We start from the raw sequence: 23,785 nt of genomic DNA on the forward strand, positions 1-23,785 counted from the left end.
GACTTTCAGTTTGCCAAACCTCCCCATAAAAAGCAATAAATACATCATATGTGCCCCAAAATATCAATGTAAACCAGGGCTGTGGAGTCGGTAAGCCACAGTTGCGACTCCGACTCCTGGATTTTATCAGGTTCCGGCTCCGACTCAGACTCCTTCATAAATGGCCAATTCGTAACAATAAATGTACTGTTGTAAAATATTAACATCGTGCTTATTCAGTTTCTCACCATCATATAAGTAATCAGACCACTTAGCGCAAAAACTATATTTATTGGAATACAATTAGAATATAGCAAATCACTTTTATAAACTTTTCTAAACTCTTCTAAGTAAATATGCAATAAACATTGTTATGCAGTTAATAAGAAGAAATCTATAAATTTGTCCTCAGAAAAAGTATTGCCTCTGTCAGATCCTCCTTCGTGGATGCCCTCAAATCTGATCTAATTATTTTGAGAGCAGAAAACAACCTCTCTACACTAACTTGGGTTGGTGGCAAAGCAGTAACCACTCGGGCAACATCTCTGACAATGTCAGGATACAGAGGAATCGCTTGTTGCACTGTTATTTTTGATGAACCGTCAAATTTCTCAATTTCTTTTAGCGCACATGAAAAATTCTGCTGAAATGTACTGGCTGTGTTCTTTGATGGGGATGACCCTTCTTCTATGCGGGAACGCTTTGCACGGTCCTTGTGATCCAAATATTTTTCGAAATTAAATTCTTAATCAGTTGATGAGGGTGAAGATGTGGCAGGACGACCAAATTCTTCTTGTTCCTCCTGACTGTTCTGCAACCCTTTCATCCTTACTGCTATTTCAAACAGAGCTTCTTTTCCTTTAGTTAGCCGTTGATCATCTAGAAGAATCCGATGCATTGGGTCTACATAAACAGCTGCCAAAAGAATGTTATTTTGTAATAGTAGCTCCTCTCTCCATTTCATTGATGTAGCAATGCCACTTGCAATTAACCCTCCTCTGTCACCCCTGTCATGTTCCCAATGGCAGGGAATTAAACACATAACACGGGCAAAAACAGGACGAGCTCTAGGGTGATGGATCCTGAGCTGACCGCGATCCTGAACCTCAACACTCAACTAACAGCAGCCGGGGAACGTTCCTGGGGGGGACTCTAGACGTCTCGCGCCAGCCGGAGATCTAGCTACCCCTATCAGAAGAATCACAGACCTATCTTGCCTCCAGAGAAATATTCCCACAGAAATAGCAGCCCCCCCACATATAATGACGGTGAAATGAGAGGAAGGCACAAACGTAGTTATGAAAACAGATTCAGCAAAATGAGGCCCGCTTAAGCTAGATAGCAGAGGATACAAAAGGTGAACTGCGCGGTCAGCTTAAAACCCTTCAAAATACCATCCTGAAATTACTTGAACTCATGTGCCAACTCATGGTACATGAGTGGTAATTTCAGCCCACTAGAGCAACCAGCAGCAGAGAATTACATATCTGCAAGCTGGACTAAAAACATGAAAGCAAACATGAAACAGGGAAATCCAGACTTAGCTTGTCTTGAAGGCCTAGGAGCAGGTAGCAAAGGTAACAGAGACACACTGATACATTGATAGCCGGCAAGGAAATGACAGGAAAGCCAGGTTAAATAGGAAACACCCAGCCTCTGATGGACAGGTGGAAACCAGAGACCGCAACCCACCAAAGTCACCCAGTACCAGCTGTAACCACCAGAGGGAGCCCAAAAACAGAATCCACAACACACCCCCTCCAGCCGTTATAAACTAAAAGAGCCACCTTGTGCAGCAGTAATGCTGCAGTCTAACAAGGTGGCTCTTTTAGTTTTTGATTCAGTTATTCCCTCAATAAAGCGTTTTAAAATTTGCCCTAAATACCTGTCCTTAGACCTGGAGGCGGTCCGAAGCCTCCTCTGTGAATCTCCCAACGGCCGTCACTCTTCTCTTCTGGGGATGTGGTTGCCGCCCCCTTCGCGCTGTTTCTTCTTAAATCCGGCGCCTGCGCTGTGCGTGCCTGCCTGGGGCAGGCGCAGTCTTCACTGTCCTTCATAGCTCAGATCCAGGGTGCCTGACTGCGCCTGTGCGGGCAGTGCGGCCACCCTGTTGCTGAATCCCCGCCCCGCACTGTTATTCATTATGCACAGTGCGGGGCTGGTATTCCTGGGCATGCGCACTTCGCTGTTCAGACGCTCCCCCAGCTCAGACGCTCCCCCGCCTTCCAGCGTTATTTGCGGCTGCTTCATTCCAAACGCTGGCAAGGAAACCTGTATATTACGGCAACGCTGGAAGGCGGGGGACCGGGGGAGCGTCTGAACAGCGCAGTGCGCATGCCCAGGAATACCAGCCCCCCACTGTGCATAATGAATAACAGTGCGGGGCGGGGATTCAGCAACAGGGTGGCCGCACTGCCCGCACAGGCGCAGTCAGGCACCCTGGATCTGAGCTATGAAGGACAATGAAGACTGCGCCTGCCCCAGGCAGGCACGCACAGCGCAGGCGCCAGATTTAAGAAGAAACCGCGAAGGGGGCGGCGACCACATCCCCAGAAGAGAAGAGTGACGGCCGTTGGGAGATTCACAGAGGAGGCTTCGGACCGCCTCCAGGTCTAAGGACAGGTATTAAGGGCAAATTTTAAAACGCTTTATTGAGGGAATAACTGAATCAAAAACTAAAAGAGCCACCTTGTTAGACTGCAGCATTACTGCTGCACAAGGTGGCTCTTTTAGTTTATAACGGCTGGAGGGGGTGACAGTGGCCCTTTAAGAAAATACCTGGAGTTAAGTCCTCTGCTTGTAATTTTTTAGTCACTGTAAATGGGCGCTCTAGCAATTTTTCCAGCTCAGTCACCTGATTCCACTGACTTTCATTTAGCGTCAGTTGAGGGTTAGCCATGTCTACAAGAAAGGTTTTCAGTTCAACCAAGCGCTGAATCATTAAGTAAGTACTGCCCCATCGTGTGGCTTGATCAATAATTGCCCCTTATCCAGCACGTCTCTTCAAAATTGAGTCAGCTTTAGGGGTTCTGGCAACAGTAGCCAATTTTCTCACCTTGCCAATCAGTGCAGCAGCATGTCCTTCTTGCAGACTGTCTCTTATAGCCAGCTGTAGCGTATGCACAACACAGCGCATGTGATGAATGAAAGAACGTATTGACAGTTTCAACAAGATCATCTAAACTATCATGTTGCTCTTCATCTGAAGCAACTTCAGTTTGCTCCTCAGTTACAATACGTTGTTCCTCTATTTCAAACATTTCTGTGTCTGTGGACCCAGAATGTTCTTCTAGCTGCTGGTCACCATCATTACACTCATTCATTAGCTTAATAGTACTTATCATATTTGAAGCATTGTCGGTTACGACAGAAAGAACTTGCTCTTTTTTAAGTTCATAGTCTTGCAGAACCTTTTCCACCAAGACCTGGAGAAACTCACTGGTGTGATGAGCTTTGGTGTCTTTTACTGCCAATGTCTTGGTAACTATTTCATTTTTGTCACAAACAAATTGGAAATTGATGGCAAAATAGTTCACTCTGTGACGTGTGCAGGCATCCATTTTAAGAAAAAGAAAGCGTCCCTTGAGAGTTTTTTTAAGTTCTTCCTATTGTTTTAAAGCTTCTTTGATTACTAATTTTCTAATACTCTCTCTCCAGAGAAACACCAAGCTTGCGGGCCATTTCCCCATTCAGACACATAAAAGCTGGTCGTGAAAATAATGAAATAGGCACACTATCCTTTACAACAAGCTCTATGATCTGTTTTTTAAATGTATCTACTGTCATTGTCACAGTAACTTTGTCACTGACAAAATATCTTGCAACTGATGGCTGCAAAGTTGTCTGCTCCTTTGTTTGGCTGGAAGAGCTGGGCACTGGTTCATTGGTTTGGATGGAGTCTTTTTCATCCACTGCTTTCAGTAGTTCTGGATGAAAGTGCTGTAAATGTCTCTTTAGATTAGAAGCTCTGGTAGGAGCATTTTTATCTTTGTCTGAATATATAATATAATGTATAATATATATAATGTTCTGCATCTTTGATTATGGCCCCATAGATAGCTGTGCCATATATAATGCTCTGCACCTTTGATTATGGCCCCACAGATAGCTGTGCCATATATAATGCTCTGCCCCTTTGACCTTTGATTATGGCCCCATAGATGCTCCACATAAAGCTGTGCCTTCTATATAGTGCTCTGCACCCTTGCCCCATAGATGCTCCACATAAAGCTGTGCCTTCTATATAGTGCTCTGCACCGTTGCCCCATAGATGCTCCACATAAAGCTGTGCCTTATATATAGTGCTCTGCACCGTTGCCCCATAGATGCTCCACATAAAGCTGTGCCTTATATATAGTGCTCTGCACCGTTGCCCCATAGATACTCCACATAAAGCTGTGCCATTGCTGCTGCTGCTGCAATAAAAAAAAAAAAAACACATACTCACCTCTCTTGCAGCTCCTCAGCGTCCTGTCCCGGCGTCTCTCTGCACTGACTGATCAGGCAGAGGGCGGCGCGCACACTATATGCGTCATCGCGCCCTCTGACCTGCACAGTCAGAACAAGAGGACGCGAAGACAGAGCGGCGCCCGGCGGGTGGAACGCGGACAGGTGAATATGAGATACTTACCTGCTCCTGGCGTCCCGCTCCTTCTCCCGGACAGCTGGTCTCCGGGTGCCGCAGCCTCTTCCTCTGTCAGCGGTCACCGGCACCGCTGATTAGAGAAATGAATTATGCGGCTCTGCCCCTATGGGAGGTGGAGCAGCCTATTCATTTCTCTAATGAGCGGTCCCATGTGACCGCTGAACAGGGGAAGAGCTGCGGCACCGAAGACAGTGGGACGGGCAGGGGGAGCGCCGGGACTAGGTGAGTATGCCTCAGCGCCCTCTCCCCCCTCACCCGCCGACCGTGACTCCAGTATAAGCCGAGGGGGCACTTTCAGCCCAAAAATTTGGGCTGAAAATCTCGTCTTATACTCGAGTATATACGGTATACAATTATTTTTTTTTAATCTTTTTAAATTCTGAATTATTGTAACCTCTAAAATAATTTAAAAAAAAAATCAACATGATTGTACTGGCCTAATGAATCAAATAAATGCTATAGAAAGGAAATGCCAAAACCACAAGCCCTAAAATGGCTATGTGGACAGAAAAATAAAAAGAGCAAAGCCCAGAATTCTGAAGGGGTTGATGGTAGGTTTACAGGATGCAATCTAAATGTAACATAGGAATACCCTTTTACATTTTGACTAGGGATTTTAGATCAGTAGAGATGGGTTAAGTTTTAGGTTAAATATTTTGTTATCTTTAATTAAATTGAAACCTTTGTCTTTTAGGCTGGTGATGATGGTGTTCCCATTTCAATCATGCTATGCATCCGGGCACTTCAGATTACATCGACTGAAACTGATGCAACCAAGTCTTCTGTCTGCAAAACAATAGCATGCCTCTTACCAGAAGATTTGGAGGTGAAACGTGCCTGCCAGCTTACAGAATTCTTATTTGAACCAACATCTGAAGGCCTAGACACATTAGAAGAACTGTTTCTTCAACCTGACCAAAAGCATGTTGAGGAATCGAGTGTTATTTCAAACTCCCTCCGCTGTGAACTCTTACTTGCACTGAAGAGTCATTGGTCATTTGATCCAGAATTCTGGGCCTGGAAAACGTTAAAAAGACACTGCCTTAAACTTCTTGGTAAAGAAGTTTCCGATTCAGAGGAAGAACGTTACGGAGATACAAACGAGCCCGATATTATAAATGCCTCATTGGCCAGCTGTGAAATACTGTCTGACCCTAAAGAAGAAGCACAAGAAAATGCTTCCATCGAAATTGATAGTGCTAAAGTGAAAAGGGCAATTGCCTCATCTGAAAGATCGAAGCGTTGGCAACAATATAAATTTATATGTCGTATCTGTAAAAAAGAAGTAATTGAGGTAAGGATTCTTCACCATGCTAGGAAGCACTTTGAAGATGGTGTTTATTCCTGTCCCGTGTGTGTAAAAAAGTTCAGGAAGAAGGAAGTGTTTGTTCCCCATGTGATGGAACACATGAAGATGCCCATGAGACCTCGCCCTCCGAAAAAAGTGAAAAAGAAGGAGGTTATTGAATTTGGGCCAGTTGAATGTAAAGTTGAAAAGGACACGTCTGATTACATCTCCTTTATGACAATAAAAGATAAAAATCTGCAAGACCGAGATGTTTATCCATGTCCTGGAACTGGATGCTCCAAAGTTTTCAAACAGTTTAAGTATTTAAGTATACATCTGAAAGCTGAGCACCAAAACAATGATGAGAATGCTAAGCATTATTTGAACTTGAAAAATCTGAGAGAGAAGTGTGCTTTTTGTCGGAGGCATTTTATCTCAAATTTTCACTTGCGGCAACACACTAGCTTCCACCTAGGCCCTCTACCTTTTGTGTGTGTGTCTATAGACTGCAATGAAAGATTTAAAACTATTAATCAACTGCTTAACCACAAACAAGTCCATGTGGACCCCCAGTATAAATGTGAGCTAGAAGGATGCCACCTCGTTTTTGGTGACTTAGGACTGCTTTACCACCATGAAGCTCAACATTTTCGAGATGCTGCATACACATGCACTTTCCCACAATGCAAAAAGTTTTATTACTGCAGCTCTGAATTCCAGGATCACATAGCTACACATGTAGCTTGCTCTGGTGATGATCTTAAAAATACGACTGGTTTGTTTAAAGACCTGCGAAATGAAAATGAAAGACAATTTAGCACAAAGTTTGACTGCACACATTTTTCGTTAGATAGACGGTTATCATCTGGTACAGGAACACACTTGCTGCCTGAAGAGCATGTAGACAAAACCTTAAAATGCTCAAGCAATGCAGAAATATGTGTGCATCGCGGCTTGAGTTCAGATGGCACTTGTAAACTGGAAAACAATGGGAAAGTTGATTGTGAAAGACTTGATCAAGCCATGGTTAAGTACTCGACTGACTCTGATAGTCTTCTCAATCTTTTAACTAGCTGTGAAAACCCATGCAGTACAAATGTTAAAGAGGAGCAAGATGAACCAAAAGAAGTGTCGGAAACATTACATGACCTTACAGAGCCAGAGAAGCCTATCAAACAAGAAAATGAAGATATTGCTTCCTCTGATAGCTGCCAAAGCTCTGCTACTTCTGAGGAAAGTTTGTTTGAACTTCTCACAAGTTTGCAACAACTGAATTTAAAAGCCTCAGATTCCTCCAGATTTAGGTCCCCTCCTCAACGCCGTCAGTCCAAAGCCAGCTGTTCTAACAAATTTTCAACAACTCAAAAGGGCAACAACTCGAAACATGACAAAGTTATCAGTCTGTTTTTATCTCGCTTGGCAGCCAAGCCATTTGCTTGTGAGCTGTTGGGCTGCAGATCTGCTTTTGTTACAAAAGGTGCTCTATTGTTACATTATTGTAAAAAACATCAATATACAAGGGAAAAAGCTCTCAAACTCAGCGTGCTCCAAAGAAAATATTCTCCTTTTGAGTGCCATATCTGCCTAAGACATTTTACAAGAAAAAACCTACTTCAAATACACTATGAAAATCAACATCAAATAAGGAAAGAAAAGACCAGGTCAGGATCTGCGAAGCTTGATAACAAGACCCCTAAAAACTGTTTGGTAACTCAGAGACGTGCAATGTGCTGGGGAAATATCCATTTAAGTGAATCAAACAGTAATCTGAAGAGAACGCCTTCACCCCAGGACGGCATGAATTCTGAAACGGATCTATGTAATGTGACTGAGGCGACCAGAGAAGAGGATTTGGCAGAAGGGAGAGGTAGCCGACGAGTGGTAGCTCAAGGGAAGTTGTGCTATATTTTAAATAAATATCATAAACCTTTTCACTGCATTCATAAATCTTGCAATGCTTCTTTTACCAGCCAGCGGAGCTTAGTTCGCCATTATCAACTTGTACATCAATATAATAAGGAATCTTTATGTTTGGAAAAAGACAAAGGGGCAAAGAGTGAGCATGGCAAATGTAGAAGGATATTTACTTGTAAATATGAACAATGTAGAAAAAGCTTTATTTGTATCAGCGCTCTGTCTAAACATTACAAAGAATTTCATGATCAGGATGACAGTAGTGAGCAGGACTTTGCTATGTTTGATACTAAAAACCACTTCAAAACTGACACCGATGATGGAAGCGATGCTAGTGAAAGTAGTGCATCTGAGATTTATTGTGATGTAGACGACTGCGATGCCGTTTTCAGTAGTCATACCAAGTACACCCGACATATATTGTCCCGACATCGAAAGTACACCCTTTATGATGGCAGGAGGAAACGGAAAAAAAAGGAGGCAGAATTAGGCGACAATTATAATCAGCCAAAACGCTGCAATCGTTTGATTTACAAAAAGAAGAAAATAAAAGGCAAAAATCGGGGCCTGGTGACCAGAACAGATGTGGTTGAATATAAATCCAGAGAGGAAGCAATGCAAATGTGTGCCCAAAATATTGAATTCACACAGTTTCCATGTATGGTTCATGGCTGCTCCTCTGTTGTAAAGCTAGAAAGTAGTATTGTACGACATTACAAACTAACACATGAAATGAGTTCTGACTATGTATACGATCATCTTTCAGAGTTGGTATATCGTGTGAAGAATCTTCCAAAGGGAAAAGAACAGTCAAATTCTGAAGAAAATAGTCCTAGATTGACTTTGCGCAGTGATATTCACCGTGCTTCCAATGGCAGGCCAGATTCTTTGAGAAACTCAAATGGTGATCTAAGAAGAAATGGTCCTGTGGAAATATCCAATTTTAAAGAGTCTGACATCAGACCTTTCCGTAAATCTGAAGACAGACTTGCAAATTCTAATGAGAAAGAAAATGTCTCTTGCAGAGGTTTTCAAACGGAATGCAAATTGGAAAATAAGGCAAGTTCTCCACGGCAGTCTATAGGGTCCATTGCCCTATCCACTAAAAAGGACAACACGCAAGAACAAATACAGATAGCAATTGGACTTAAGAACTTTAAGCCAATGGGGTTCGAGTCCTCTTTCCTGAAGTTTTTGCAGGAGAGTAAAGACACAGATGATGAATTTGAAGAACTTGAATGGAATTACCCTCAAAAGTGCACTCTGAAAAATCGAAAACGATCCATTAAAGCTCAAAATCACCAACAAATAAGTTTGTCCTTGGGCCAGAGTACGACATCGGAACTCACATTACAAAGTTTAAGGACAATGTTGGATAAGGCATTGTCAGACTGTGGTGACCTGGCTTTAAAACAACTCCACCAGCTTTATCAAAGGCCAGTTGTTGTTTTGGAGCGCTCTGACTTCACCGCACCTCTAATAGACCTCTTTTCCAATAAAAAAAATGATAAACTCTGTGTGGGGATTTCATGAAATTCCCCTTTCCCCTAAAATATTGCCAGTGTTAATTTTGAGGGAACTTGTCTGAGCACACAGATGGATTCTCTTATTAATAAGAGTTGTACCATATAGACATTTGTGCAATTAGATGTAACATTTCATGAATGTATTTATGTGTTCACAATCTTTGGTTGATCTTCCCAGCAGTTTATTGTACTTGGTGCTAGGACATCAATGTAATGGGGCTTCCTTAGACTATAAATGTGCATGATTGTCTGGGAGTTTTGGGGTGTTACAAGATTTCATACTTGAATGAATATGCACTTAAACGTGCACTGTGTAATATATTGTACACTACGACCTCTTATATTTTTTGAGTTCTGTTTAATAAATGACAATTTCACTTGTTTTGATGGAGCATTCCAACTTTTTAAAATCTATTTTTTTACTATAACATAAGGCTTTAAATATTTTTTGCTAAAGTCATGGTTTTTTTCCCCCCTTTTAAATTAAATGCTTTAGGAAGGGTCTGTGTTTTCTGCACTGAGTGTAGTCTTAGGATGATTTTTTTTGTTTATTTTTGTATTCTGTTTAAATAGAACATAGATTTTTGATGCACTGCGGACATTAACAAATATTATTTTGCCTGTTAATTTGAGTTTTAAAATGTGATTTTTTTTTAAGTTTTTATTTTTTTAGTATGCGAATGTACATTCATTAAAATCAGTAGGAAATTTAATATTTTTCTGTCTCTCTATAGAACTGTTTCTCTTCATATAGAAATTTGCTTAAAGGGAATTTGTCACCTCATTTTTCACATATAAGCTGCGGCCATTGCCATTAGGGACTTATCTACAGCATTCTGTAATACTGTAGATAAGCCCCCGATGTATCCTGAAAGGTAAGAAAAGCAAGATTATACTCACCTTGGGGGGTGTCCGGTCCCATGGGTGACACAGGTCGGGATCCGGCACCTCCCATCTTCATACGATGTTGTCATCCTCCTTGCGTCTGTCGCGGCTCCTGTGCAGGTGTACTGGTTTGCCCTGTTGAGGGCAGTGTAAAATACTGCAGTGCGCAGGCGCTGGGCCTCTCTGAGCTTTCCCTGCGCAATGCAGTACTTCGATCTGCCCTCAACAGGCCAGAGAATTACACCTGCGCAGGAGCCGCGACAGCAGCAAGGAAGAGGACGAAATCCTATGAAGATGGGAGGCGCCGGACCTGCGATGCCCATCGGACCGGACTGCCCCTGGGTGAGTATAATCTAACTTTTTCTTCTTACCTTTAAGGTTACATCGGGGGCTTATGTACAGAATGCTGTAGATGAGCCCTTAATGGCGGTGGCTGCAGCTTATAGGCGAAAAATGAGGTGACAGATTCCCTTTAAAGATTAGGGCTCGTCATGGTACTAATAATAAAATACATGAAATCAATTGTAGGTTTACTCATGGGTTACAGAGTTGCCATATACTGCGTTTCCCTTGTACTGGTATCGATCAGTATGATTTCAAATGAATTTCCTCTGTATTTTGGGCTCTTGCCATTAGAACTTTTGTGCTGTTTCTCTTGTTCCTACAAGAAATTTTTTTTATTAAGTTGACATCCAGGTGTTAAGGGTCTGTTCCTTCAATCTGACAATTGGTGCTGACAGTATCACAAGTGGAATGATGACACTCAATTTATCAGACATTTCAAGAGTGTAACCGAGAAGTGGTTAAAAAAAAAAAATCTAGAATTATTTTATGAGGAATGCAAGTATTTACTAAAGAAACATGGCAGAAGATGTGGTCAGGTCTTCTATAAATACGTATTATTCTCAGAGTAGTCAAACTGATTGACCATAAGGTGGTAATGAACATCCAATGCCTGTTGGACAAATGCTTGGTTGGCCAACATCTGTCCTTGCCTTTCCTACACATACTAATTTTGGTTCCAAGCTTTCTCAATGGGGAAAGAGAAAAGTCATCTGCAGGACACCACTATCGGCTTATCTTCTGTGTGAAGAAAAGATCAAGTATGCTGAAAGCCAACATGTTCACATCTACTGTTCTAGCTGTAAGTGCGAATATGGTGCAGTTTCTTTTCCTAACATTGGTAACACACGTGCTGTTTTTGGTGCAAGGTTTATTCTTTTTCAACACACCCCCCCCCCCCCTTCCCGACAGGCAATACTAGCTTGTTATGCGCTGTCTGCTGCTCCCCAAACTACCTGCAGATGTAGTGGTGATTTGAAGGTAAATAGCATTTAAAGGGGTTATCCCATGAAAAAAGTACATACTAATCAATAAATCTTGGAATACGAGTATGTTCCTGAATTGGATGTGTCTAAAAACCAAGCAAAAATTTTTCCTGTGCGGAGATCTTATGAATGTGTCCCTACTGTGTAATGGCTGTGTCTTAACTGTACAGGGACATGGTCTGATCATACCACATCACCTGGGCCGGAGGAGGACGCAAAAGAGAGTATACAAACATTACAGCAGAGGTCCCCAACGTTTCTGACCTTGAGAGCCACATTCCGCCTTGAGAGAGTGTCGCAAGCCACATTCAGCTCCCGCTCCCCTCACAATTTTGGCAACCAAAGCGCCCCCCCCCCCCCCCATTACAGGCATAATAGTAACCAAAGCTTTTCCACAAAAATCACCCCAAAGCAGTATACAAAGATCCAGGGGTTCCTACAATACCCCCCATTCAGTATTCTCCTATAAAGCGCTCCCAAGACACTGTCGCATCCAGCTTCAAATATCTCCTATGAATGGGTGGGGGTATCTTGTCTCCAGGGTACCATACTTAACCCCTTCATGACCCAGCCTATTTTGACCTCAATGACCTGGCTGTTTTTTGCAATTCTGACCAGTGTCCCTTTATGAGGTAATAACTCAGGAACGCTTCAACGGATCCTAGCGGTTCTGAGATTGTTTTTTTTCGTGACATATTGGGCTTCATGTTAGTGGTAAATTTAGGTCGATAATTTCTGAGTTTATTTGTGAAAAAAACGGAAATTTGGCGAAAATTTTGAAAAATTCACATTTTTAATTTTTATTCTGTTAAACCAGAGAATTATGTGACACAAAATAGTTAATAAATAACATTTCCCACATGTCTACTTTACATCAGCACAGTTTTGGAAACATTTTTTTTTTTGCTAGGAAGTTACAAGGGTTAAAATTTGACCAGTGATTTCTCATTTTTACAACAAAATTTACAAAACCATTTTTTTTAGGGACCACCTCACATTTGAAGTCAGTTTTGGGTATTTTTCAGCCATATAGAACCCTCAAAGTGACACCATTCTAAAAACTGCACCCCTCAAGGTGCTCAAAACCACATTCAAGAAGTTTATTAACCCTTCAGGTGTTTCACAGCAGCAGAAGCAACATGGAAGGAAAAAATGAACTTTTAACTTTTGTCACAAAAATGATCTTTTAGCAACAATTTTTTATTTTCCCAAGGGTAAAAGGAGAAACTGGACCACGAACGTTGTTGTCCAATTTGTCCTGTGTACGCTGATACCTCATATGTGGGGGTAAACCACTGTTTGGGTGCACGGCAGGGCTCGGAAGGGAAGGAGCGCCATTTGACTTTTTGAATGAAAAATTGGCTCCAATCTTTAGCGGACACCATGTCGCGTTTGGAGAGCCCCCGTGTGCCTAAACATTGGAGCTCCCCCACAAGTGACCCCATTTTGGAAACTAGACCCCACAAGGAACTTATCTAGAAGCATAGTGAGCACTTTAAACCCTCAGGTGCTTCACAAATTGATCCGTAAAAATGAAAAAGTACTTTTTTTTCACACAAATTCTTTTAGCCTCAATTTTTTCATTTTCACATGGGCAACAGGATGAAATGGATCCTAAAATTTGTTGGTCAATTTCTCCTGAGTACACCGATACCTCATATGTGGGGGTAAACCACTGTTTGGGTGCACGGCAAGGCTCGGAAGGGAAGGCGCGCCATTTGACTTTTTGAATGGAAAATTAGCTCCAATCGTTAGCGGACACCATGTCGCGTTTGGAGAGCCCCTGTGTGCCTAAACATTGGAGCTCCCCTACAAGTGACCCCATTTTGGAAACTAGACCCCCCAAGGAACTTATCTAGAAGTATAGTGAGCACTTTAAACCCCCAGGTGCTTCACAGAAGTTTACAGTTATATGAAAAAGTTTGGGCACCCCTATTAATCTTAAGCTTAATGTTTTATAAAAATTGGTTTTTTTGCAACAGCTATTTCAGTTTCATATATCTAATAACTGTTGGACACAGTAATGTTTCTGCCTTGAAATGAGGTTTATTGTACTAACAGAAAATGTGCAATCTGCATTCAAACAATTTGACAGGTGCATAAGTATGGGCACCCTTATCATTTTCTTGTTTTAAATACTCCTACCTACTTTTTACTGACTTACTAAAGCACTTTTTTTGGTTTTGTAACCTCATTGAGCTTTGAACTTCATAGCCAGGTGTATGCAATCATGAGAAAAGCTACTTAAAGTGGCCACTTGCAAGTTATTCTCCTGTTTGAATCTCCTCTGAAGATTAGCTTCATGGGCTCCTCAAAACAACTGTCAAATGATCTGAAAACAAAGATTATTCAACATAGTTGTTCAGGGGAAGGATACAAAAAGCTGTCTCAGAGATTTAACCTGTCAATTTCCACTGTGAGGAACATAGTAAGGAAATGGAAGAACACAGGTACAGTTCTTGTTAAGGCCAGAAGTGGCAGGCCAAGAAAAACATCAGAAAGGCAGAGAAGAATGGTGAGATCAGTCAAGGACAATCCTCAGACCACCTCCAGAGAGCTGCAGCATCAACTTGCTGCAGATGGTGTCACTGCATCGGTCAACTATACAACGCACTTTGCACAAGGAGAAGCTGTATGGGAGAGTGATGTGAAAGAAGCCGTTTCTGCAAGCACGCCACAAACAGTCGGCTGAGGTATGCAAAAGCACTTTTGGAGAAGCCAATTTCTTTTTGGAAGAAGGTCCTGTGGACTGATGAAACCAAGATTGAGTTGTTTGGTCATACAAAAAGGCGTTATGCATGGTGGCAAAAAAACAGCATTCCAAGAAAAACACTTGCTACCCACAGTAAAATTTGGTGGAGGTTCCATCATGCTTTGGGGCTGTGTGGCCAATGCCGGCAGCGGGAATCTTGTTAAAGTTGAGGGACGCGTGGATTCCTCTCAGTATCAGCAGATTCTTGACAATAATGTTCATGAATCAGTGACAAAGTTGAAGTTACGCAGGGGATGGATCTTTCAGCAAGACAATGATCCAAAACACCGCTCCAAATCTCAGGCATTCATGCAGAGGAACAATTACACTGTTCTGGAATGGCCATCCCAGTCCCCAGACCTGAATATCATTGAACATCTGTGGGATCATTTGAAGAGAGCTGTCCATGCTCGGCGACCATCAAACTTAACTGAACTGGAATTGTTTTGGTCAAAAATACCTTCATCCAGGAACTCATCTAAAGCTACAGGAGGCGACTAGAGGCTGTTATTTTTGCAAAAGGAGGATCTACTAAATATTAATGTCACTTTTCTGGTGAGGTGCCCATACTTATGCACCTGTCAAATTTTGTTTGAATGCAGATTGCACATTTTCTGTTAGTACAATAAACCTCATTTCAAAGCAGAAACATTACTGTGTCCAACAGTTATTAGATATATGAAACTGAAATAGCTGTTGGAAAAAAAACTATTTTTATAAAACATTAAGATTAATAGGGGTGCCCAAACTTTTTCATATAACTGTATAACGCAGAGCCGTGAAAATAAAAAATAATTTCTCTTTCCTCAAAAATGATTTTTAGCCAGGAATTTTTTATTTTCCCAAGGGTAACAGGAGAAATTGGACCCCAAATGTTGTCCAGTTTGTCCTGAGTACGATGATACCTCATATGTGGGGGTGAACCACTGTTTGGGTGCAGGGCTCGGAAGGGAAGGCACGCCATTTGGCTTTTTGAATGGAAAATTAGCTCCAATCATTAGCGGACACCATGTCACGTTTGGAGAGCCCCTGTGTGCCTAAACATTGGAGCTCCCCCACAAGTGACCCCATTTTGGAAACGACCTCCCAAGGAACTAATCTAGATGTGTGGTGAGCACTTTGAATCCCCAAGTGCTTCACAGAAGTTTATAATGCAGAGCCGTGAAAATAATGTTTTCTTTCCTCAAAAATATTTTTTTAGCCCAGAATTTTTAAATTTTCCCAAGGGTAACAGAAGAAATTTGACCCCAAGAGTTGTTGTCCAGTTTCTCCGGAGTACACGGATACCCCATATGTGGGGGTAAACCACTGTTTGGGCACATGTCGGGGCTCGGAAGGGAAGTAGTGACGTTTTGAAACACAGACTTTCATGGAATGGTCTGAGGGCGTCACGTTGCGTTTGTGGAGCCCCAGATGTGCCTAAACAGTAGAAAACCCTCCCCCAAAAGTGACCCTATATTGGAATATTGAGCACTTTGAACCCCCAAGTGCTTCACAGAAGTTTACAACGCAGAGTCGTGAAAATAAAAAATAATTTTTCTTTCCTCAAAAATGATGTTTTAGCAAACAATTTTTTATTTTCACAAGGGTAACAGGACAAACTGGGCAACAATTATTGGGGTCCAATTTCTCCTGAGTACACTGATACCCCATATGTGGGGGTAAACCACTGCTTGGGCACACGTCGGGGCTTGGAAAGGAAGTTATAGGTTAAATGCTCTGTAAGATGGGTATAGTATATGCATGTATACATGAGATGCTCTGCAGGGCAGAAGAATAATAGAATTATAGGTGAGATGCTCTGCAGGGCAGAAGAATAATATAGAATTATAGGTGAGATGCTCTGCAGGGCAGTGGAATAATATAGAATTATAGGTGAGAAGCTCTGCAGGCGCTGCTATGGCACTTCCACTTCTCTGACAGAATCTCACTTTTCTCCTGTGCCTTCTGGGCTTCCAGGACCATCTATCTCAGCCAGCATCACCCTGCTTTTGGTGGGCAACCACTGAGATGATGATGTATTACCGTATTTTTCGGACTATAACACGCACTTTTCCCCTCCAAAAAATGTGAGGAAGATGGGGGGTGCGTCTTATAGTCCTAATGCAGGCTTACCGGCAGAGGTGCAGGGATGATGAGCGTTATGGAGTGAGCAGGGTCCCTTCCACAGGTGAGGTGACGCAGCGGCCTGGTATCCAATGTGAGCAGCAGAGCCGGGTTAATCACCGGTTTCTCGGTGGCGACGGCCATCTTCTTGAGGCCGCGTGTGCGCAGATGGAGTGCTCTGCTTCCCGGAGCTTCAGGAAAATGGCCGTGGGAGGCAGCGTGTGCACAGATAGAGATCGCGGCGGCCATTTTCCTGAAGCCGAGTTCGCAGATTTAGATCTTGGCTTCAGGAAAATGGCCGCCGTGACCTCCATCTGCACACGTGCGGCCTCCCACGGCCATTTTCCTGAAGCCCCGGGAAGCGGAGCACTCCATCTGCATACGCGCGGCCTCAGGAAGATGGCCGCCGCCACCGAGAAGTGATTAACCCGGCTCTGCTGCTCACATTCGATACCAGGCCTCTCCCGCCATACCGCTCATTATCCCCGCACCTCTGCCATCGCCACACCACTGCTTCAACCCCCCCCATGGACACCAGGCCGTGGCGTCGCCCACCTAAGCAGGAAGGGACCCTGCTCAGGTGCACGCCGTATCGCATCACCCCACCTCTGCCAACACCATGCCTGCTCTGCCACCGCCAGCCCTCGGGTAAGATACTGTAAATTCGGACAATAAGATGGACCCCCATCTTATAAAAAAAATCTTTTTCTGCAATTTTCACCCCAAATTTGGGGTGCGTCTTATGGTCCGAAAAATACGGTAGATCTGACCTGCAGTCCCATGTAACTCCACAGATAATAGTAATTCTTTTGAGAGTACTGATAGCAGTGATGGCTCCTCTGGATTACACTGCTGCTGGTTCTGCATGTGCTGCTGTTCTGGGCTGGTGGGAGGAGTAAGGCAGAATCAGTGAGAGATGAGCAGACTAGATCTATCTATTGCTGATAATGACAGACTGCTACAAACCACAGATCTTCAGCATGTTTGCAGTTTTGCACTAGGTCAACTGTAAATCACAAGTTGATCACACATGTGAATATCCTCACCCTTCACCTCAAATATCATAGATCTGAAACTTTGTGATGCTGCAATTGGCAATTTTCCGTGTGGGCAATTTTCCTGTGGGCATTTTTCAGGGAACCGTGATGAGCGAGCACTCGCCTGAGCATCGCTGTACTCGCGGTGCTTGGTGAGCGCTTAGCATTTCCGGGATTATTCGGCGGGACCTCGGGTCCCCGCCCTGCAAGTTTGGCGCTCTTTAGCGTACCAATCAAAATGCAGGGATTGTCTGCCACACACTGTAATGCCGCAGCCATGTTGGTTGTGGCATTACAGTGATTGGCCGCACAGCGTCATCGGGTCTATATCAGGCCTTGCGCCACCCTGCTTGGCACAGTCATCTCCGGAATCACCAGTGTAGGGAGAGTTGCTGCAGCGATAGGGACAGAATAGGTGGGGTATACAGTTACTCTGGGTATACCATAATTGAATACACAAATCCAGCTAAACCAACAGTCATTCTAAGGGTTAATTACGGGGTATATAGATTGCAGTGCTAGGTAGGCACGGAGTGTATGTGGGTATATAGATATCAGTAGCAGGCAGGCACTGTATGTGGCATACTTCATTGCATACATCAAGAGGGTCCATTCCATTACTATCTGCAGCTGCTGCCCATTACATATATTGACCGTATATACATAGCCCTAGGTATCATTGGCCAGGAATAATTTTTTTTTTGCATCTTAATCCTGTTTATTTAATTCCAAATCAATTCAGAGCCCACTTTTTCTTCTCCATTTGCTTGTTGGGAATGCAGAATACAGCCAGATTATTTTCATAGTACACCGTGAAAATCCAGCTATTTTAAACAGGTTTGCCCGTCCCAGCGGTCGCATCTGAGTGCACATAAAATTCTGCCATTTTTGTACTGTAAAAATTTTTCTGAGTGTCTTATACAATTTCTTGACACCATTTTGATGCCAAAAAAAAAATGTAGCTACAGTGCAGATATTTTACACTGGATTTTGTCTGCCACAACGCATATCATTGCGGTCAAAATTGTGCCATTTCAGGCCTCTATAGAATTGTTTTTGTTGTGTCTTAGCCTACTTATTGACACAATTTTGCCGGCCACAATTTTTTTTATAAAGGGCAGATATTTGAATCCCACCTGATTGCCCTTAGCTGGGGATATATTCACATGCAGTCGTCCAGACGCAGTCTGCTCCATTCTTCTTTTAACTTCCATCTTTTAAATTACATATTTTTAATTACTTTGAATTAGACTGAATTCTAGAATGCATTTGGCTACTCATCACTGCTACAATATTATCATCTGTACCATCTAATCGAGCTGTACTCCTCTTCCCACAGGTATGCACTGACTTTCCCCAGCTCTCCCTGTCTCCTGAATGTCTATGTATGTTGCATTGATTTTTCTATGGTATGCACTGACTTTCCACAGCTCTCCCTGGCTCCTGAATGTCTCTATATATTGCATTGATTTTCTATGCTTTCCCTGGCATCTGCGTGTCTATGTGCAGCACATATAATCTTTTTCTGGTATGCTTTCTTACCTATCATCTTGTTTCCATGACCTGTTTCATGTCTCTCATTATGCTATTCTGTCATCTCTTTGAGTGGTCAGTCCAACCCCCTCCCTCACTTTATGACCTTTGCTTAACTCTGCATCTGGTCTCCCATACCCAGCCACCTCCTTATTCACACAATTACCCTTAGCTGGGGATATATTCACATGCAGGCGTCTGCTCCAGACGCAGTCTGCTCCATTCATCTTTTAACTTCCATCTTTCAAATTCCATCTTTTTAATTACTTTGAATTAGACTGAATTGTGACTGGAAAGTAACAAATTACCAAAGCACTACAATGTTTCGGTTTCTTTTCTCTTTCACCCCCATACTACTTTCCTTCTTACAATCTCCTGCAATCCCTCCACCTAGTAAAGAACTAGTCATTTCTCCCTCAATACTCCCCAGCCATCTCACCTCCTCAGAACTGTTCCTACACATACATTCCTCTTTCTCTAGACACACATGGCCGCATCATGTCCTATCCTGCTCCCACCTTCTAACGCTCTGTCTGCTACTTCTCATCGCTGGTGATGTATCCCAAATCCTGGCCCTCCTCAACACATCCCCACACTCATTTCTAACCCCCGGCCACGATTCTCCACACATTTTCCCAACTATGATAACCTCATACCATTCATCCAGCCCCCTCTCCCCCGGTCCCCCTACCTAGAGCACTATGGAAGCACGCTCTGTCTACAACAAACTGCCATTTATCCATGACCTCTTCATCACCAACAAACTCTCCTTCCTTGGCATCACTGAAACCTGGCTCACCCCCTCTGACTCAGCCTCTCCAGCAGCGCTTTCCTATGGTGGATTCCACCTCTCTCACATACCTCGCCCCAGCAACAAACATGGTGGAGGAGTTGGCTTGCTCCTGTTCGACACCTACTCCAGTACTCCAATCCCGCTACCACCCTCTGCTACTTTTCGCTCATTTGAGGTGCACTCCGTCCGTATCTATTCCCCCTCCAACCTCCAGCTGGCTGTCATCTACCACCCCCCGGAACTAGAACTAGCCATCTCCACATTTCTTCACCACCTCACCATCTGGCTACTTCATTTCCTCTCTGCTGACATCCCCACTATCATCATGGGTGACGTCAATATCTCCATTGACACTTCCACCTCAGCTGCTTCTAAACTTATAACACTGACTGCCTCCTTTGGCCTCGCTCAATGGTCCTTTGAGGCCACTCACAAAGATGGCCACATGCTGGACCTCATCTTCACCTGCCTCTGCTCTCTTACTAACTCACCTCCCCCTCTGTCTGACCACAACCTACTGTCATTCTCTTCCCTCTCCTCTCCTAGTGTGCAACCCCACTCCACAAACTCACCCTCGCAGAAATCTCAAACACCTCAATTTACAATCGCTCTCTGAGTCCCTTCTCCCTCTTACAGACATAGCCTCCCTTCATGACACAGATACTGCTGCCACTTTTTATAACAGCACAATAACACCTACACTTGATTCGGCCACCCTGCTCATGCGTAGCAAAACTCCTACACTGAACAGGCAGCCCTGGCTGACCAAAGAACAGAGACTGGCTTCCAGGATCACTGAGCGGAGATGGAAGTGATCCCGCTCTACTGACCACTTCACTGCATACAAGCAGTTCCTCGACAGCTTCAAGTCCATGCTCACTGCCGCAAAACAAACTTACTTCTCATATCCTCCCTGTCTCACAACCCTAAACCGCTTTTCAACACTTTCAATTCTCTACCCCCCCCCCTCTCATTTCTGCTGAAGACTTTGCCTCTCTCTTTAAACAGAAGATCAATACGATCAGAGAAAGCTTTGGCCCCCAGCACCCAATGTCCCTCTTAGCTGCTCAACCCTGTTCCTCCAAAACCAGCTTCTCCACCATGGCAGAAGATCACACCTCACCACTTGCATGCTTTACCCGCTCCCGTCCCACCTCATCCCTAACCTTGCCGCGGTCTTTGTCCCAACCTTAATACACCTCTTCAACCTCTCACTCACAACAGGTGTCTTCCCCTCATCCTTCAAACATGCCAAGATCACACCCATCCTCAAAAAGCCCTCCCTCGACCCATCCGCTTTGTCTAGCTATCGCCCGATATCTCTTCTCCCTTATTTATACAACAACATTCCCTCTAGGTGTGGGAAAAATAAAGGCATGGACAAAATTACAATAAAGATACTTTATTAATAATTATGCAAAAATAATAAAGACAAACAAGGAAAATCTCAATAAAAACAAGCAGACACAGGACAAAACCAGTGTATAATTTAACCATTTGCGAGTATAAGTGGTGTTTGTATAAACTACTAAATGTGCAGCAGCAGATATATGGTCTGGGCTAATAGACTAGCTGAAGAATGAACAAAATCACCACAAGGGCATGCTTACAAAATTATATGCAGCAATGGTGTTTAAAGCATGCAAAATGACCTTGACAGCTATAATGGAAATAACTGAATAAAGAACATCTAATGAACTAACTGAAAGATGAACAACATCACCACAAGGGCATGCTTGCAAGAATATATGCAGCAATTAGGATGACCTCGACAAATATAATGAAAATAACTGAATGTGGATCTATATACAAGGTAAGTAACCAAGTGCAAAAGTGCTAATAGCCTATAGCTAATTTGAAAACTAATAGGCAAAAGGTACTACACCTATGATTATATATCTGCATTCAATGTATAGCCACACCATGAATACACAAATGGACTGAATGAACTTACATGATAGTTGTATGAAATATGGTCTGCCTGTGCTGCACCCCGACAGCACTGTTTCGCCACTCAGGCTTCCTCCATAAGGGGGCAAGTGTGCTTTGTGTGCGGAGGTGCTCATTATAAATGGCAAACAATTTAGCTTAGAGATTGTGAACAGCTGATATTGCATGGCTGCGTGCAAGGTATAATACGGCGCATGCGCCGGCTTTTGGACGCTCATACAAGATCAGTGGCTTCCAGACCTCCGCTGCCTGGTACGCAAGCGTGGAACGCTCGCGTCACCTGATGGGCGGGGCTGTAAGTCACAGAGCGGCCAAATCCGGGGCATGCGCACTAATCCCAGCCTGCAGTTAGAAAAGAAAATATCGCTGATGAGGTGGAGCGCAGCTAGTGAGGGGCGTGGTGGAGCCGAATAACATCAGGTAGGCAGGACCAATGAAGAGAATACACTAAACCGTGTCTACCATTAGTAAGCGAAGTATCGCTGATAGAGTGTAACGCAGCTAATAGAGGGCGTGGTAAAGGCTACCAACCTACAATAGACAGAAACAAAAAAGCACTAAGCGGCCGATAACTTAACCTGCATGCCACTACAGACCAAAAATCTATGAAGTATGATTAATAGGAGCTATTTGAACAGTAAACCCAAATAAGCTAATTTACATTAAATTATGCCTGATGGCAATATGCACTATAAATAATGGAGCTATACCATAATATATCCCTAACATGCGCCTAAATCCTACATAACAATATATTCTAAACTAATTTGTCTAAGATGTTATTGCCAAAAAAGGAGCAACAGTCATGAATATAAAAAAAGAAGAAAACAACAAACAAATGTGCAAACTCTATATTACATGTGACATAATGCGTACATATATAAGACACCTAAAATTATACGATATAAATAACAAGGTGAGTTTTGATTGAAGATACTCAGCATAGCTGTAAAGTCCATTTCCTTAAATGCTGTCCAAACTCAACCTTAGGATAAAATAGGGTCCAATTATAGTACACAATCCTAGAACCAATATAAACACAAAAATTAATATAAATATTGTAAAACCACACTAAAAACACACGATTTAAAAAAGGCTACACAGGATTATTGCACAAAGAAACAGAGGTAATACGTAGCAATAAGATTGAAAATCAGAGGACGGCTATACACATGATTAGATATCATAAGAACGAACTAAAGCCCATTGTCTCATTCAAACAATTCAAAGAAACGTATTACCTCTGTTTCTTTGTGCAATAATCCTGTGTAGCCTTTTTTAAATCGTGTGTTTTTAGTGTGGTTTTACAATATTTATATTAATTTTTGTGTTCATTTTGTGTTCATTCTTCAGCTAGTCTATTAGCCCAGACCATATATCTGCTGCTGCACATTTAGTAGTTTATACAAACACCACTTATACTCGCAAATGGTTAAATTATACACTGGTTTTGTCCTGTGTCTGCTTGTTTTTATTGAGATTTTCCTTGTTTGTCTTTATTATTTTTGCATAATTATTAATAAAGTATCTTTATTGTAATTTTGTCCATGCCTTTATTTTTCCCACACCTAGAGGGAATGTTGTTGTATAAATATTTGCTCAAGGTATTTAAGATATTTGGGACCTTGTTATTTATACTCTTCTCCCTTATGCCTCAAAATTACTGGAACAACATGTACATCTTGACCTCTCCTCCTGCTCCCTCTTTGACTGGTTACAATCTGGCTTCCGACCCCATCCCTCAACTGAAACTGCTCTAACTAAAGTCACCAATGACCTACTAACTGCCAAGAGCAAGAGACACTACTGTCGTCCTTCTGGACCTGTCTTCTGCCTTTGACACTGTGGACCACTCCTTTCTGCTACAGATCCTCTCATCTCTTGGCATCACAGACTTGGCCCTATCCTGGATATCGTCATATCTGACAGACCAAACATTCAGTGTTTCCCTCCTCCACACCAACTCCTCACTCCGCCCCTTGTCCAATGGTGTTCCTCAAGGCTCTGTTCTAGGACCCCTACTGTTCTCCAACTACAACACCTTCGGCC

At 42.9% G+C, this 23,785-nt stretch overlaps 1 protein-coding gene across 4 annotated transcripts in view; it reads left to right on the forward strand.

Annotated features, from left to right (window-relative positions):
* The window catches only part of RLF (RLF zinc finger), a 72,539-nt gene extending 62,805 nt beyond the window's left edge, over positions 1-9,734 (forward strand). For all 4 annotated transcript variants that reach the window (XM_077295929.1, XM_077295927.1, XM_077295926.1 and 1 more), the window contains exon 8: positions 5,319-9,734. In XM_077295929.1, the coding sequence (XP_077152044.1) occupies positions 5,319-9,359 (4,041 nt within the window). In that variant the 3' untranslated portion in view covers positions 9,360-9,734. The remainder of the gene's footprint in view (positions 1-5,318) is intronic.
* Positions 9,735-23,785: the final 14,051 nt, after the last annotated feature.

Source organism: Ranitomeya variabilis, chromosome 3 (assembly GCF_051348905.1).
Source record: "Ranitomeya variabilis isolate aRanVar5 chromosome 3, aRanVar5.hap1, whole genome shotgun sequence".
In the NCBI taxonomy this organism is placed as follows: Eukaryota; Metazoa; Chordata; class Amphibia; order Anura; family Dendrobatidae; genus Ranitomeya; species Ranitomeya variabilis.